Source organism: Jaculus jaculus, chromosome 7 (assembly GCF_020740685.1).
Source record: "Jaculus jaculus isolate mJacJac1 chromosome 7, mJacJac1.mat.Y.cur, whole genome shotgun sequence".
Classification (NCBI taxonomy): domain Eukaryota; kingdom Metazoa; phylum Chordata; class Mammalia; order Rodentia; family Dipodidae; genus Jaculus; species Jaculus jaculus.
In genome coordinates this window covers 147,177,507-147,195,824 of record NC_059108.1, presented here as the reverse complement: position 1 = coordinate 147,195,824, position 18,318 = coordinate 147,177,507, and the positions used below count along the sequence as shown (strand labels likewise).

The following is an 18,318-nucleotide window of genomic DNA, read 5'->3' as shown; positions in this document are numbered from 1 at the left end:
AGTGGAGCTTTGGGCATCTGCCCAGTGCCACCATTCACGCAGAAAGCCACTTAAGCTCAACACTTTACTAAACCAACTGTTGAAAATACAGGCTTCTACTCATATTGGAAAAACTCCTGGAACAGAAGGAACAAAAAAACCTAGACACTGGAGTTGGAGTCTCCTAGCTACCACAACCCTTAGCTTGTTTACAATGCATTAAATTCAAAATTCATCTACTACAAGGAATACCTTTAAAAAGGAGAGCACTTCAGGTCCTTCCTCCCATTCACTGTGCCCAGGGAAGCCACTGTCACTGTTTTAGATGTGGAGAAACAAGCAGTGTACTTGAGGAAGGGAGGTGCTGCACAGCGGGAGGATGTCAGGAATCCTAGTGGACCAGCCTCACTGGCCAGCCCCCTTACTGCTGGGTGTGACATGTGGCCAGACCTGCCACTAGGGAAGCATGGGGTCCCACCAGTCTTGCCCCTGTATCTCAGCTAGGGCACTAGGAGACAAACCAGAGCAAATAGAACACATGCCGACTGTCGATGTGAGAAGCAGCAACAAAGGTATGACAACAGAAAAACATATACATACTACAGGCGACAGGAGCCGCAGGCCACATGAGCTCCTGCATGCGTGACCTCCGGCCTTGAGGGTCCACGTACAGTCCCATGTGGCTGAAGCAAAGCAGGTACTCCTCGCTTTTGAGCTCCACAGCACAAAGGGCATCGAAAGACTGCTGTGAGAGGAACGCAAGCGAGGGATCAGTGGGATTTACCAGGTCTAGAGACTGCCCGTCCCCCTGGATGCTCAATAGAGAGAACCCAGAAGGGTAGCCAACACAGAGTCTGTCCTTGAACACGGCCATCCACTGCACATGTCCGGGAGCCACCATCTCACTGAACTTTCTGTGGAAAGGCTTAGTTCTCTGGATCTCATAGCAGAGGATGAGCCGCTTCACAGCAACAAACAAACAGGTAGACGAGCTCTTCCTCAGTGTCCCTGTCGCTATGAGCTGGCAGCCTTTTGTTTCTGGAAGCTTGATATCAAAGTTGCTTGCTTCTGCTCCATCAAAGGAAGACCAAGGGTAGAGGTGGACATGGTGGTTCCGGCCGCAAAGGAGGATGATCATCTTCTCCCTGAGCGCCAGCTCGATCTGGTATACCTTCTTACAGTCAGCAGCACGGACGATCACTGCATGAAAGAATAACGGGAACAACCATGTGGTCAGAGTGCAGCTCAGCAGCCCTGACAGATGCTGTCAGGAATGGCCTTTGGGGTCCCTCAGCCATGGCCAGCCTCAGCTGTCCTCAGCTTAACCCCATTCCCTAGAGCACCTGTCCCTAACACAGACACATGGGCACTCTTATCTCACTGTCCTGACACTTGTAGCCCTGCAACAGTCCTCACACACACCCTTGATGTGCCGGGGCTTGGGCTGCTCACTCACAATGCAATGAGGCTCTGCAGGTTGAATCTGGGGCTCACCCCAGTTCATGCTGAACCAAAGAACCCTCAGACAGCACATGGGGGACAAAGACTATCTCCAACCTTACCATATGCTTAAAGAAACTCTCCCAAAGTACCCATCCTACTTTGGTCCCCAACTAACCAAGGATATTATCTGGCTTAGGACTTCTACTGCCTTCTCTGGAACTAAAGGGCCACACAGCCCATGGCTGCTCAGGCCACTCGAGGTTCTGGTTCCTGCTCCACAGGAAGGGGCTATGGAGTAGGAAAGGCAGGGATACTTCTGTCATCCCTGGCTAGTGAGAGTGGAGCATAGGAACTATGCTCCTGTACACTGGGAGCTCTCAGTTCCTGGGAGGCTCTGTGACCTATCACCTGGCCCACTCCCCTGAAGAACCCAGCATACCTAACCAGGAGCTCCAACTAGGTCACACCTGCACATGAAGCCATCCAGCTACCAGGCTCAAGACACTTGAATGTGTCAAGGGATGCCCAACAGACAAGACTGAACCCCTGCCACATCAGCTGAGTACTATTTTTCTCTACAGTTAACCAATAAAGTCCTCTGACCTGGTGGTGTGACTTGTGTATCAGGTGGATGCATTTTTGTGTGGTGTTGGAGATGGAGCATAGTGCCCATGCATACTCTCACTGGGCCACACCCAGCCCAGGTGAACCCACTGAGCCCTCTGAAGGCCCTGCTCTTGACCGTATGTGTCTATTACAACCAGACAGAACTTGAGACACCCTTCTACTCACCATCTCGGCTGAGCTCTATGACATAGAGCCCCTCTTCCAGGCCAACTGCAATCCTGTCTCCATCTGGGGGAACAACACATCCATCCTGTGAGCCGGTTGTCTGCTTCTTAAAATATATGGAGAAACTGTCTGCACATCCGGATGGGTGGACCACACAGTTGTACTCTTTTAAAAATCCTGGTTTCACCTTTCTGATTCTCCTGCCTCTACCTCTTTTGCAATAGCCTAACAAGATGCACCACCACAGCCTCCACTCACTTTCTTTTTCCTTTCTTTCCTTCTCTCTCTCTTCCCAATTTACGTGCATATGTATATGAAGGCCGGAGGTAGAGTTTAGGTATCTTCTTCAATCACTCTCCACCTACTTTGAGACAGGGTCTTTTGCTGTACTTGGAGCTCATTGAGCCTGCTATTTACCTGGCCAGGGTGCTGAGACAAGCACATGCCATCACTTGGCATTTACATGGGTGCTAGGGCTCAAACTTACATTCTCATGCTTGCAATGTGCCATTTCCCCCAAGTCATGCTCTTTTACTTATTTATTTATTTTATTTTTTAATTTTTTATTAGCATTTTCCATGATTATAAAAAAAAATCCCATGGTAATTCCCTCCCTCCCCCAACACCTTCCCCTTTGAAATTCCATTCTCCATCATATTACCTCCCCGTTTCAATCATTGTACTTACATATATACAGTATCAACCTATTAAGTACCCTCTTCCCTTCCTTTCTCTTCCCTTTATGTCTCCTTTTTAACTTACTGGCCTCTGCTACTAAGTATTTTCATTCTCACGCAGAAGCCCAATCATCCAAGTCATGCTTTTAATCTGAGTTCTTCGGCAGTTCTACAGAGCTGCTGGAAATACCCTGCCTCTCTGGACCCTGCATGGACATACCCACGATGGCAGCGGCAAGGACACCCTTGATGAGTGGAAGTGTGCTGTCATAGGCCTCCTGTGCAACGTGCACAATCTGGCTCCTCAGACGGTTCTTGTGGAGGATAGCCTGCAATCCTTCGAGAATCCCAACCCACTTCCTCTTTTCATTCTCATTCTCTGTCAGGATAAGCAGAGAGCTGGTCTTTGAAGGTGAACCTAAGAGAGAGGCTGTCACCTTCATGAGAGAAACAAATCAGACAGAAACAAAGAGCTGTCAGAGACAGATCACAGTAGGGACTGCCACCGCACCTGGAAACCACCCGCCCAGAGTTACACACACAGGGTGACAGTGGGGTTAAGAGGTTCGAGTACACGAACCTGTGAGTTGACAGAGGCCACCAGGGGCTCTTCAGCTGCCAATCAGGCAACTCTTGGGGCAGTAAACAGGAAGCGGACAAAGTTATAAACGTAGCAAGTCCCTTCCTGGTCAGATTTTAGTTAATTCTGCTTTTGCCAAAACAATGGTGTAACTGCCCATTTTGAAATTGTTTTCTGGACCAATCTTGTTATAATTAAAAAGTAGACTCAGGGCTGGAGAGATGGCTTAGTGGTTAAGGCATATGTCTGCAAAGCCAGGGATCCCGGTTTGATTCTCCAGAACCCATGTAAGCCAGATGCACAAGGAAGGCGCATGCATCTGGAGTTTGTTTGCAGTGACTTGAGGCTCTGGTGCACCCATTTTTTTTTCTCTCTCTCCCCCTCCCTCCCTTTATCTCTCAAATAAATAAAATATATTTAAAAAAAAAAAGCAGACTCTTAGGGGCACAAACAACAGCACTCTTGCCCAAATATCACTTCCTATGCATGTTCACTAAGCACTTGAGCCTGGGACAGCCATGTAATGATGGTAACTTCAAGCAAGCAATGGTGGCAATCTTCTATACTGCACACAAAAGGCTGCTCGTGAACAGAGATGTGATTTAGTAAAAAATGATCATCTGACTTAGTTTTACAGTCAACCACCAAAATTAATGTCTCTAACAATTCCTGTTGAAGGGGGATGCAGTTTTTTTTCTGCTCCACAATCTTCCAGAGCTTTCCAGTGCCACAGTATCTAACAGTAATCTGGGGAGTGGAGACTCCAACTCAATCACATAAACATGGACAAGCCAGGTGACGCAGTTACCAGGAAGCCCGCGCCTTTGAGTGTTGAGGCACTAAGGCTAGGGCAGGCAGAGAAGAACTGGTGGGAACGGGGCTTGGAGGAGGTACAAAGGGAGGGTCAGCGAAGGCAGTGGCTGCCCCAGGAAACAATAGGCTGTGTGGGAAGAGGCCACAGCCCAGCAGGAGTCAGCTTGTGACCAGCGGGAGGTATGAGGCACCAGAGGAATCTGGAACCAGACAGAAGGTGGCAAGGAGGGCTGTTCTGGATATTTAGTGCTTGCTGTGGAACAGAGAAATACTCATAAAATCACTACCTTAACTTTCTTTTTTTTTAAATTTTTTAATTTTTATTTATTTATTTGAAAGTGACAGACAGAGAAAGAGGCAGAGAGAGAGAATGGGTGCACCAGGGCCTCCAGCTGCTGCAAATGAACTCCAGATGCATGCACCCCCTTGTGCATCTAGCTAACGTGGGTCCTGGGGAATCAAGCCTCGAACCAGAGTCCTTAGGCTTCACAGGCAAGCGCTTAACCACTAAGCCATCTCTCCAGCCCTACCTTAACTTTTTAATTGTATTTTAATTTTTATTTGAGAGAGAAAGAGAAAGGTAAGGAGGAAGGACAGAGAGAGAGAGAGAGAGAGAGAGAGAAAGAGAGAGAGAGAGAGGGAGGGAGGGAGGGAGGGAGGGAGGGAGGGGGAGGGAGGGAGGGAGAGAGAGAAAGAGAATGAATGAATGAATAAATGTGTGTGTACAGACACACTTGGGACTCCTGCCACTGCAAACAAATTCTAGACACATTGGCTTTATGTGGGTATAGAGGATTTGAACATGGGCTGTCAGGCTTTGCAAGCAAATGCCTTTAGTGAGCCATCTCTCCAGCCCAACCTTGTGATCTTTAAAAAGTTACTGTTGGGCTGGAGAGATGGCTTAGCAGTTAAGGCACTTGCCTGCGAAGCCTAATGACTCAGGTTCGATTCCCCAGGACGCACGTAAGTAAGATGCACAAGGTGGCACATATATATGGAGTTCATTTGCAGTGGCTAGAGGCCCTATGTGCCCATTCTCTCTCTCAAATAAATAAATACATACATATTTTTTAAAAGTTACTGCTTAACTATTGTTAAAAATCAGAAAATTTCATACCCTGAATATGCACGGAATGTCTCGGCGTGTGGCATGGATGACATCAGAGGCCAGGACTGAGCTCACTGAAAATTCCTCATCTCTGGCAAGAAAGAAACACAGAGCTCTGGGGAAGCTGGACACACTCTGTAAAGAAGAACACTGCAGCACAGGCCAGCTCCTGGCCCAGAAGGCATGATAATGGCCCAATTGGCAGGTGCTTTGAGGCTCACCCAGATCTCCGTGGCAGAAAGGCCGAGAGCAGAACCCTTTTCCTTGATTCACAGTGTCACACTGTCCCCTAGTTATAAACTCCACATTAATGAATTGGCAAGTCAGGTGGTAGCTGGCTAACCACTTATAAACAGAAGCACAGCATATGATGAGGTCAGTATGAAAGTGCCAACTCAACAGGCTCCAGACCCAAGCTATGCACCTGGCACAGACTGTTCCATATTCGATGGTGCCTATGACTTAGGCTCATGCCAGGATGAGAACTCTGCATGGTAAGGGACCAGCAAGTACCCTGTGGGTGGGGGACATGGAAAATGGGGAATACTACTGAATAACTCTGACCTACTAGGGTTTGTGCAGTTGTCTGAGGACACCTCCACCCCGGGACCAGGCCAGACAAGAGCACAGACCCTCCACATACATGGCGATGATATGGGAGCAGAAGCAGCAGTGAGTGCCAGGCAGCCTTTTCCCTGAGCACATCCCTGGGTACCTGACTAAATCTCATAGCAGCTCCCACTGCAGGTAACACAATTCTTGGTGCCATCACCAGACAGAGATGAAGGGAAGAGAGGCTAAATGGGCGAGAAAATGAGCAGGACAGAAAAGGCTCTGCCTGCAGCAAGTTTCTGATGCCAGGACTCCAGGGCAATGTCACCTGAGAGGACAACAGCTGTGTCCTATGGAACAAAAGTCATGGCCACATGGAACCCTGGCTCCAGGACAAAAGAACTTGTTTCCCAGGCAGTTAACTTTTTTTTTTTTTTTTTTAAACGCAGGGTCCAGGCTGTCCAGGAACTTACTCTGTAGCCCAAGCTGGCCTGGAAAACTCACTATAACTAAACTTATACTTGTTTCTGAAACAGCACATTATTTAAGGAGGCAACAATATAATGAAATTAATGAATACCCAATAAACTCATTCTGGCTATAAATGAGTGAAACAAAACACAGAACAAGGACAGTGCCACAACAAAACATACCTGAGGTCCAAGACTTGACTGGCAATGACACCAGGCTGGGTGGATTTTCCCTCTGGTAGGTCATATAGAAAGAGTTTGCAGTCACAGACCACTGCATAGGCCCGCTGCCATCCTTTCTTCACACCTGTGGGCTTTGGGACCTATAGACAAACAGTGACTGCATTCTCCTGGGTCAGGGGAGGCTGCCACTTCTGACCTTAGTACTGCTCTGCCTACTTCCAACTACAGTCACACCAGTTTCCCATCAAACCCCACCCCAAAGCTGGTGGCCAAGCCTGTGCTTGGCAGAGTGGTCCTGGCTGAGGCTGTGACTGGAAAGGGCTTGTGTATGGCAAGGTGACACAGGGGAAGGAGCCAACCTAGCCGACACACCATGCCCTAGATGCTGTGGCTAGACAAGCATGTGGAGATGGCCCAGGCACCGGCGGTTTGCAAACACTCCTTAGCTATGGAGCCCTGCCTTGCAGCTCTGGTCAGATCACAGCGCAGGAAGCAGTCAACATGACAGCTTCACGCAGATTCTCTGTGTCTCATGGTGCTCAGGCCCTTAGCCATGCAAAACAGCAGTAGTGGCTGGCCGGCTACCAGGAGACCCTTGTCTGCTCGAGGAGGGGAGGACTTCATAGAAATGGTACTAAGTTCATTTTGTACCACAGAGGGAGAGAAGTAGCTGAAATGTGGTTATTAGTGACCACACCAAGACACCATGAGCTGACCTAACAGAAAATGAGCCATGTCAAATGGGACAGAAGCTGGCCCTTCCTACCTTAACATAACCTTTGTAGGCTGTCCCTATGCCCCTCTGCACATCCACACCAAGAGGCCTCTTGGACTGCTCAGGAGGAATGGGGCACACCTGGGGAGCGCTGTCTTTGCAGGATACATGGCAGGAAAATGCACACACTGAAGAAAGAGAAAGAGTTCCACTTCACTAAGTGTTGCTACAGAAATAGAAATACTGGGGACATAGGCCCCAGCACGTGTACTGCCTCAGGAAGCCAGGTGTCGAGCAGAGAAAACACGGTGGAATGCAATTCCCATGAAGCCTCCAATATAAATGTTCAACACACTCATGGAGCCCATACAAGGAAATGCAGACTCCCAACAAAAGCATATGCCTGGGTAGCTTGCCTTATAGTCATCCCAAGAGCACACAAGGCAGTACCAACCCTGCTCACCAGACTCACCTATACCACTACCAAGCAATGGGCACAGTGGTAGACAGGGATCCCAACAGCCAATCAGAAGGCTTGTACAATTAACAAAACTAGCAACTAACTAAAGAACGCTTCTGTGACGACAAATGCAAAGGCTGTTTCTGCAAAGCACTTCTATCTAGGGCCTTTGGTCAGGAGTGGACACTCAGAGACGTGGAGGCCTGAGCTCCACTCTAGCAGTCACTCACTCACAATGTGTGGCGCTGTGAGCACAATTACACAGAACAGGCAAAGTGAGGGTGGTGAGAGCATGTGGCCAAATCCAGCACGGGCTAGAGCACAAGAGCACTGTAAAAAGTTCTCAAGATGACAAGCAGAAAGAAATATACTATAGTTAGGTCTAGAAGGTTCTGTCATTGTTTTTTTCCGCTGCCTTTCTAGATTTTTGGAATAGCCATGGGCATTGCATCATATGTTAAATCTCAGACAATGACCTAGTTGCTTGCTCTGAGCACTGTGTAGGACTGCAACAAGCCTTTATTGGGTGTTTGTAAAGACAGAGCCTGTAGGCTGGGGAGATAGCTCAGCAGGTGAGAGTGCTTGCTGTGCAAACAAGAGGAGGCAAGATGCCCAACACCCATGTAAAAAGCTGGGCATGACCAGGCATGTCTATAATCCCAATCCTGTGGGGGAATCAGGGAGGGGGAGTAGAAATATGAACATTGCTCAGGCTCAGGTCAGCCAGTCTGATGGAAAATGGCAGCTCTGGGTTCAGAGAGACTTAGACTCAAGGGAACAGTAAAGGAGTGATAGAGGAAGACACCTGATGTTTTTCTCTGACCTCCTCATGCATGTACATCTGCACACAAACGTGCATGCCATACACACACACACATACACATCCCATACCATACATACCACACACATGTACTCACACATCAATAAACAGATAAATAAAATTTCAAAAAAGAACAAGCCTGTCCCAATCAACCAATAGATGCATCTCACTTCCGATGTTTAGCTTAGGAAAGAACTGGCCCTCAGAGCAGCCCTGTGTCTAGGTCATACCCTCTTGATCTCTGGCACATGTAGCCAACACTCACCTTCACAAGCGTAGCCCTGTCGAATCAGCCCGACCATCAGTGATGTACAGTGGCTGCACTGGGTAGGGCTGGAGAAAGACTTGATGCTGAACTGGTGAGCTTTGGGCTACAGAAGAATAGCAGGAAGAAGAGATCAGCAACTGGGACAGAGCAGTGGTGGTCAGGTCACTCATGATCGGTTCACCTATATACAATGGGTTGTCCATCATCTTGAAAACTGCTCTGTGCCCTGTTTTCCTCCATGTGTGGGCTCCTAATCAGAGTGGTGGTGAGCCTAGAGGCCCCTGAGCCAGAACATGGAGACACAGAGGCTTCCTATAGTTAGTCTTGCTACTGCAGGACTGGGCCTCTTCCCGGCTTGGAATCACTTCCCTGTGCCAACTAGATCTTGGAGGCTGGCCTGGGGCCACACCTGGATTGAACTGTAACCTAGAGTATTCCTTGGGAATGTGACCAAGCCACATGTAAAACTGTGAGGCTGGACAGATGGCTCAGCAGTTAAAGGTACTTGCTTGAAAAGCCTGACGGTCTGGGTTCAGTTCCTCAGTACTTACGTGTGGTGGTTTGATTCAGGTGTCCCCCATAAACTTAGGTGTTCTGAATGCTAGGTTCCCAGCTGATGGGTATTTGGGAATTAATGCCTCCTGGAGGGAGTGTATTGTTGGGGGCGGGCTTATGGGTGTTATAGCCAGTTTCCCCATGCCAGTGTTTGGCACACCCTCCTGTTGCTGTTGTCGACCTATGTTGGCCAGGGGGTGGTGTCCACCCTTTGCTCATGCCATTGTTTTCCCCTGCCATCGTGGAGCTTCCCCTTGAGCCTGTAAGCCAAAATAAATCTCCTTTTCCAAGAAGCTGCTCTTAGTTAGGTGATTTCTACCAGCAATGCGAACCAGATTGCAACATTATGTAAACCAGAAGCACAACGTGGTGGATGCATCTGGAGTGTGTCTGCAGTGGAGGAGGCCCTGACAAACCTATTCTGTCTTCCTGCCTCTTTCTTCCTGTCACTCTCAAGTAAATTAAATTTTAAAAAGCTATAGCACAAGCTTGGAAAGAGCCACTATCTTCTGCCAAGAAGACAAATTCAGATGCAACTAAGAAGGGAAGGATTATAAGGCTTGCTGGACAGACAAAGTCTGAATATGGGACAGTGGGCTGACAAAGCCAAGACACATACTGCTCAGAAAGACAGAGGCTAGACCATGCATGGGAGGTAGAAGAGAGTCAGCACATACTCCACAGGGACTGGAGGAGATGGGTAGGGAGGAGGTTGGGGCTCAGTTAACACCTCAATACATGACTCTCTTCCAAGTATCAGGTATCCACAAAATAAACTGCCTCTTACCTTGGTACCTGACTGCAAGAACCTAAAGCCCAAAAGTCAAATCACTGATTACTGTCAGATCTTCAGCAGAAACCATGGAGGCCAGGTCTGCATCAAACACCATGGAACATATAGGCTCAGAGCGGCCAAGTTTGAAACTCAGGGTCTGAAACAACTGCAAACTCAGTATCTGTGTTAATCTTTACACACAAGAGGAAATGGACAAACTCTGTAGAGCCCTCAAGGCACCAGTATGAAGATAAGGTAGAGCTGTGCAGAGAGGCAATGTTTTCCAGGGTGTGCTCATGAAAAAAAACAAGGCTAAGCACCTTCCTTGTAGTTTCACTTACACTGGAGAAACCATAGGGTTCCCTCAACGCTGATAGGCATGACCATACAGAGAAGGAACTGGGTACATGAGAGGGTTCAACTGGAGATAGGGCATAAGTCTAGGGAGTAAGGAAGAAGAAGACACACTGAGCTCATACAGTTTTCAATTGATACACATTTGTGTAACTTTGGTGTGAAGATGTCCATATGGGTCTGGGTTTCACTTTTGTATATTTATTTATGTGTGTGTGTGTGTGTGTGTGAGAGAGAGAGAGAGAGAGAGAGAGAGAGAGAGAGAGAGAGAGAGAGAGAATGGGAGTGGCAGGGCCTCCAGCCACTGCAAACGAACTCCAGATACATGCACCACATTGTATTTCTGGTTTACATAATGTTAACATGGCTAACGTGGGACCTGGGGGAATCGAACCTGGGTCCTTGTCTTAGCAGGCAAATGCTTTAACTGCTAAGCCATCCTTCTAGCCCTGGGTTTCACATTTTTGAACACATCCCCAAAAGAAGGCAGACCCTACTCTGAATATTCAAATAGCACAGTTATTTAACACAAAGGCTATCTTCTAACACTGAGAAGGCCTGCCAAGTGATGCACAAGGTCTTACCTTGGGTCCAGCCAGGGCGAGGGCCTGTGTGTTGGGCAGTGGTGCAGTGGGTAGTCTCTGCTGGGGACGAGCCATGTCCTGGGAAGATAAATGGACAGATGAGCATCAACCTGTCTCAGCACTGCCTGTCAGGTCCTACCTGGGGTTTACTTCTCTTGAGAATTTATTAATTATTAACATTTTGCATTTTTAATTTACTACATTGTTGGGACACCTGTCAAGGCCTCCCTCACTTGGCTGACGGGCTGCAGGGGCCATAGCTACAAGCTGAACAGAAGAGACACTGGGCGGGCATTGGGTCTGAGTGGCTGCTGTTGATACTGGGCAGACCCAGGAGCCAGGAGACCACCCACAGGGCAACATGGTCTTACCTCTTGCTGTTCTGTGCTTGTGGCCACAGAAATTGATGGTGATACTTCTGGTTTTGGAGCCTGTGTTTCCTGATCACTAGCTGAGCTGGTCTGTGAAAAGAAAAATAAAATGTTATGTATCAAAAGGTGCATTCCATCAGGGCGCAGGGTCCTCTGCATGCTAGTCTCCTCAAGGTCTCATCATGACTCCCAGCTACCTTGCCTTCCCCAAGAAAGGCTGCCCTGACACTCTAGGACTATAGAGGCAACGATGTGAGCAGAGGGAGTCTGGCAAGCCACTGTTACTACCAACAGCAAGATGTTACCTTGTTGCCCACCTGCTGTGAGACACAACTCCCCTGGCCACTTAAGGGTGGGAAATGGGAAATGACTTAGTCATATGCACGTATGAGTAACCAGATGCTTAACCTCATTCCTGGGATCAAAAACCAATCCTCTTAACATATGCAGAGCTATGGATAAGAGCTCATGCTTCCCTGAAAACTGCCTTCCTCTAACTTGCCATGGTGCCCCCAGACACTGCACAATCCATCTGTCTCAAGTGGAAAGCTTAACTCCCTACCACTCACAGCACCCTGTTGTAGGGTGCATTCCTGATCGAACACCTCATCCTCACAGGTGCCACTATTCCCAGCCCACGTCAACCAGGAGGATACAAAGTAGCATTAGTTTGAGAGGCTGAAGAGAACAGTCTGCAGCAGTACTTTGGTTCTACATCAGATCCCAAGAGACCCAAATAGAGGAGTACCTTCCAGCAGCTGCAATTAACCAGACTGCTGAGTAAGGAGCCCTGTTCAGGCAGAAGGCAGCACACACAGCATACTACCACTGAAGTTGTAAACAAATCTTCTGGAGACAGGTCAGGTCAATTAGCTAATTATAAGAGCTGGGAAGTGTGTCATCCACACATACAGCATGTTAAATGTGTTAGATCCACCTGGTAAGTGAGGAGCCCGAAACAGAGCAAGTGACATGACTAGTTCCTTTAGTTGGTTAGTTAGTCGAAAGGATGCAAACACAGGAAGTGGAGTGTGTAGGTGCTGTTTGCTGAGGGTGAGGGCCGGGAAGGTGGCACCGCAGTCACTTACGTCCTCCCACCAGGCTAGCAGAGAAGATGCAGACGAGGAGGAGAGGGAGTCCTCGGTATAACAGGAGGAACAGAAATGATCATTTCCTACCTAGTAAACACTGGCAAGAACACACAAGGCCCCCACAGCGACCAGCTGTCTCTAGCATTCAGCAACATGCTCAATATGGCAGGGTGCAACAGGCCTCTCCAGAGGAATTACCAGAATCTGGAATTCTGACATGGACTCAGAACTGGCACAGGGCTCTTCCTTTACAAGAAATGCATTTGCCACCCACTTCATAAAGGGGGCTGGAGAGAGCTCAGTGGTTAAGGCACTTGCTTTCAGAGTCTGATTCCCCAGCATTCAAATAAAGCCAGATGCACATAGTAGTGCATGGATCTAGAGTCCCTTTAAAATGGCTGGAGGCCCTGGGCACCCATTCTCTGTCTCTCTTTGCTTGCAATAAATAAATAAAAATATTTGAAAAAAATCTTGGTGTGGTGGCACATGCCTTTAATCCCAGCACTCAGGAAGCAGAAGTAGTAGAATCTCTCTGAGTTACACAGAGAATTCCAGGTCAGTGTGGGTTAGAGTGTAATCCTACCTTGAAAAAAAAAAAAAATCTCAGGAGGCAGAAGTAGGAGGATCACCATGAGTTGGAGGCCAGCCTGAGCTACTGTGAGACCCTACTTGAAAAACAAAACAAACAACAACAATAAAACCCAATAAACAAAAATAACAGCAAAAAATAAAACAAGAAACCAACTAAACATCTGAGAGTTGAGGATGAAATGAAGATTGCCACTCTGACAAAACACAAATTCTAATGGCTGAAAGTACATAGGTGAAATGTGACCATCTGCTGCCGGCTTACTGCAGAAGGGACTCTACCAGCACTACCTCAACTAGCAAAGAACCTGCTGAATGGCTGTGGCTGGGAGGTGCAGATCTATGTAGTTTCAAAGTCAGAATGCCCAGCCCACATGTCATCATGAGGACACCTGAGACAAAGCCAGAGTGCAGTGGTAGTCTACCATGTCACAAGAGGGGAAGAAATGGGGCTGTTTTGAAAATCAAGTCAGTGCATCCAGAGTTGGGAGGAAGCATGGCTGTCTAGGATACCAGTGGGAACACAGGATGTCTGAACTGGAGCTGACCTCTGGCCTTGGCAGTGTGCCATGATGACAATGCCATTCCCTGGGAGAGGATCACTGATCTCAGGAAACAAATACTCAAGTATTTTGGGGCCATGCCTGCAAGACACTGTAGTTCAGGGGAAAGCAATCTGCGGGTATGTGCATACAGGGAGAGTTTAGAAAGCCAGTGCACAGAGGCAGCACAAACGCCTGGTGAGGGGTGTGAGTACACTCAACTCATACTGTCCTTTTGACTTTCCCGTGAGGTCAGTGTTCTCTAAAGAAACAGTTGGAAAGCCAGCATTACGTCCTCATCACAAGTTCCATTAATGACCTCTGCTTTCATTATTCCAACCTCCCTCTCTCCCTCCCCCCCTCTCCCTGGGTGCTCTGAATTATATGCCAGCTCTCATTACTTCAACTTGCTTGTGGGAAGACAGGTCTACTCCTTTACTATCTTCCCTCTCTACAATGTCTCCAGAAACTAGTAGCACAGTGAGGAAGTGAGGCTTGTCCCACACTCTGCAGCAGTATCCTAAGGAGACAAGCAATCACACAGCGGGACACCCTCTTGAAGTAGCTCTGTAGTGCATCAGCTTATTAGTCATAGCCTTGCAAGCTGCTTGGTAATTATTCACTTATAAGTCACTTTTCCCACCAATCATGGGACCAAGCTATACACTCAGACAGAAGTCACAGACAACTATAGGTGAACTGAACATCCTTCATGGTCTAGTCTCACATGTGAATCAGCCCTTCTCAGTTATGTGGTTGGGACAGCTCTGTAGATAAACAAGAAATCTTCATTTACTGGAATGTTCTGACCCCACCAGTACTCAGATCATATTCTCCTGTATTAACAGGTGCGTTCAAAACTGTAATACTTACTCTAAATGTCATATCATGTGCAAGAGGAGCAGTGTTGAAATATTCAAAGATGGAATCTTGGAAATCTGGAAGTTTCAGCCCTGCAATCAAGAAAGAAGAGTTAAAAGATATGCCAGTCACCCGTCAGTTCTCCCTAAAGAAACCAATTAACTAGGTATGACCCATGGAGGCCATTCCTCGGGCGAACAAGAGAACTAGCATGCAGTCTCTCTAAGGGAGAGGGGGCTGACTGGGTGAAGCAGCTCTATCACTAGAAACAAGTGCTTCTTGCCACTGAAGAATAGACAGAACAGAGCAAAGGAGCCACAAACAGCAGTGCCCACAGTGAACTCATATGTGACCAGAATGATGCAGGGAAATCAGCAAAGCAAAGAGATTAAGGTGAGAGTTAAAACTGGATAGATTCTTCAAATGTGGGTCATAGTGAATTTACCTGAATTTGAATCACCTGAAGTTTGAAACTGAAACCAAGCCAGACACCATGCACAAGCCTATAATCCCAGCACTCAAAAAATGAGCAAAAGAAAGCCGGGCATGGTGGCGCACACCTTTAATCCCAGCACTCGGGAGGCAGAGTTAGGAGGATTGCCATGAGTTCAAGGCCACCCTGAGATGACAGAGTTAATTCCAGGTCAGCCTGGACCAGAGTGAGACCCTACCTCAGAAAAAAAAAAAAAAAAGAAAAGAAAAAATGAGCAAAAGAAGCCGGGCGTGGTGGTGCATGCCTTTAATCCTAGCACTCAGGAGGCAGAGGCAGAAAGATCGCCATGAGTTCAAGGCCACCCTGAGACTACACAGTGAATTCCAGGTCAGCCTGGGCTAGCATGAGATCTTACCTCCAAGAATCAAAAAAATAAAAAATAAAAAATAAAAGGCAAAAGAATATAAATTAAGCTGGTACTTAGATGTAGCTTCAAAATGGCAAAAATTTCAATAAGTCCACTCTAAGTGTGGGCTATGGACAGTTAGTGTCATCTTTGTTCCTTGACCCAGAAATCTCACTTCTAGAACTCTATCTGTAAAATATGAAATGGTCTATGCACGTGACTGCTATATAGTCCAAGCTGGATTCAAATTTGAGATGCTCCAGGCTCTGCCTCTTCAACTGCTGAGTCTATAGATATGCACCACCATGCCCAACTCACTACAACACTTCCCATGAGAGCAGAGAACAAGCCCAGCCCACAGGGTAGCCATGACAGGGCTCTTGATAGTCCCCATAAGCCATGGCTTAGCGGCCTCCCTAGCATGGAATGGGGCAGAGCATGATTCCTTTTGTGTCACCAGGAAATACTACTGGTGCTTTGTTTTTCAAGGTAAAGCAAAGGGAAAACAGTACCAAAACTATGTTTACCTTTGGGGATGCTATCTTTGAATATACTGTTTCAAATTTTAAACTTTGGGGCTGAGGAGATGGCTCATTAGGTAAGTAGGCTCATTGCTGTTCAAGCATGAGGACCTGAGTTTAGATCCCCAGAACCCACGTAAAGCTAGATGCAGTGGCGCATCTGTAAGCCCAGCCCTCCAGTGGTGAGATGAACAGTGGAGGCACGAGACTCCACAGAAGCCTGTGCGCTGACTAGCCTGGTGTATGCCACAGCAAACGAAGAGATTCTGCCTCAAATAAGGTAGAAGGCAAGAACTGACACTCAGGGCTATCCTCTGCTCTCAGGCACAGCATGCCATGTATCCACTCATTCATTCTCTCCCCACTCCACCTCTCTCTCTCATATGCACACAAAATTTAACTTTGGAAGTATATTACAAAACTAAAAAAACATTAAAAAGAAAGCCATTCATTAGAAAAGGCTGATATTTAAATAATTCAAAATCATATTTTAATTTACCTGTATCTGCTCTAAATTTTTCCTCCATTTTTTTCTTCAGAATTTCCATTTCTTCTAATAATTCTCTGTTTTTGGCTTCAGAATCCTTTAGTTTACTGAAATGAGAAGTAAACAGCTATAAGTGCAATGAGTAGAGGCCACATCCCACTGGGTCAGGGTGTGCGGGGAATGAAAGCAAGGCCTTCTCTCTGGCTTCTGAGGATGGCATGCTGGGCCTTTCCACTCAGCACATTACAAACAGTACAGATGGTTCAAACTTACAAATGTTCAAACATGAAACTTATGTCAGTTTATCAAGGGTCGTAGCACATGTCTATAAGCCCAACACTTGAGAGGCAGAGGCAGGGAGATCAAGATTGAAGGCTAGCCTATTGTGCATATTGAAACTCTGCCTCAAAAAACTGAAACAAATAAACAACAACAAAAAATCCCACAAAATAAAGTCCTGTTGCAAATAGTATCTCTCATGAAGCCCTTGGTAAGTTTTTCAATCTTGCTCGCAGATGAGGGCTCTGAGGACATGCAGAGAGCCCAGAGCCCCAGGCTGCCAGGCTGGAGGCGGCTTTCCCGTGCCTGACACCTGGAGCACTAGCACGTGAGGGCCACAGCCCTGACAGCTGGCCTCCTTCATGGAAAGCAGAGGACAGATAAGCCAGCCTGCACAGGGGACATCTGGCCACGACAGCGGGACTCGGTGGGGCTTGGCTACTCATCAGCAGGATACCACTGGCGTATTACTTCACTTCCATGCTCTCGCACCTTGGCCTCACCATCTAAGATGGGGATACAAGAATGCCTACCACACAGGGATGTGAAGGTCACATGATTTAAAAGAACAAAGTTCTCATCACAAACTAAGTTGAAATTACTAAATTTTTCAGCCTTGATGTGATAGAATCTGAGATGAGAATCATGTCAGTGACCCGTCACCCCTCATGGCACAACCTGGCTACTATAGAACTGCAAGGGTCTGTTAAACTTGCTGTTTGAAAGAGGTATTCTTGGGCTGGAGAGATGGCTTAGTGGTTAAGGCACTTGCCTGTGAAGCCACAGGACCCAGGTAAAATTCCCCAGGACCCATATAAGCCAGATGCACAAAGTGGCACATGTGTCTGGAGTTTGTCTACAATGGCTGAATGCCCTGGCATGCCCAAATTCTCTCACTCTCTGCCTGTTTCTCTCTCTGTGTGTCAAATAAATAAAGTTAAATTAAAAAAAAAAAAGAGGTATTCTTGGGCTGGAGAGATGGCTTAGTGGTTAAGCACTTGCCTGTGAAGCCTAAGGACTCCAGTTCAAGGCTTGATTCCCCAGGACCCACGTTAGCCAGATGCACAAGGGGGCGCACGCATCTGGAGTTCGTTTGCAGTGGCTGGAAGCCCTGGCGCACCCATTCTCTCTCTCTCTCTCTCTCTCTCTCTGTCACTTTCAAATAAATAAATAAAAATAACCGCAAAAAGAGGTAATCTTATGACTGCTTCAAACTGGAGAAAAACTTAGATGATATATGCTGTCTTCTACCCTTGGCTTTGCAGGCAAATACCCTAACTGCTAAGCCATCTCTCCAGCCCTCTACCTCTATATTCAAATACAAGCTTTAGCATGGGAAAGAAGTTCTGCACCAAAAACAGCAGCCAGAGGTGCTTGCTGAGCATCACTGTTTTTTTTTTAAAACTTTTTTGGTATTTTACTTACTACTTTATGAGTGTGTATACATGTTCATGTGTTTGTATGAGAGTGGGGGTGTATGCATATCACAGCACATGTGTGGAAGTCAGAGGACAACTTTCAGGTCAGTAATTGTCCACTTCATTTTGAAGCAGGTCTGTCTCTATTTATTTGCAAGTGTGTGTGTGTATGTGTGTGTGTGTGTGTGCACGC

The 18,318-nt window shown here is 47.2% G+C and overlaps 1 protein-coding gene across 1 annotated transcript in view; it reads right to left on the bottom strand.

The window, feature by feature from the left end:
- The window catches only part of Cdc42bpb (CDC42 binding protein kinase beta), a 133,079-nt gene that overhangs the window by 10,903 nt on the left and 103,858 nt on the right, over positions 1-18,318 (bottom strand). Inside the window, exons 20-30 of the mRNA XM_004649431.2 lie at positions 16,441-16,535; positions 14,594-14,673; positions 11,500-11,589; positions 11,129-11,206; positions 8,858-8,963; positions 7,364-7,500; positions 6,598-6,737; positions 5,402-5,483; positions 3,112-3,328; positions 2,215-2,277; positions 580-1,179 (exon numbers count right to left, since the gene is read on the bottom strand). Coding sequence (XP_004649488.1) covers positions 580-1,179; positions 2,215-2,277; positions 3,112-3,328; positions 5,402-5,483; positions 6,598-6,737; positions 7,364-7,500; positions 8,858-8,963; positions 11,129-11,206; positions 11,500-11,589; positions 14,594-14,673; positions 16,441-16,535 — 1,688 coding nt within the window. The remainder of the gene's footprint in view (positions 1-579; positions 1,180-2,214; positions 2,278-3,111; positions 3,329-5,401; positions 5,484-6,597; positions 6,738-7,363; positions 7,501-8,857; positions 8,964-11,128; positions 11,207-11,499; positions 11,590-14,593; positions 14,674-16,440; positions 16,536-18,318) is intronic.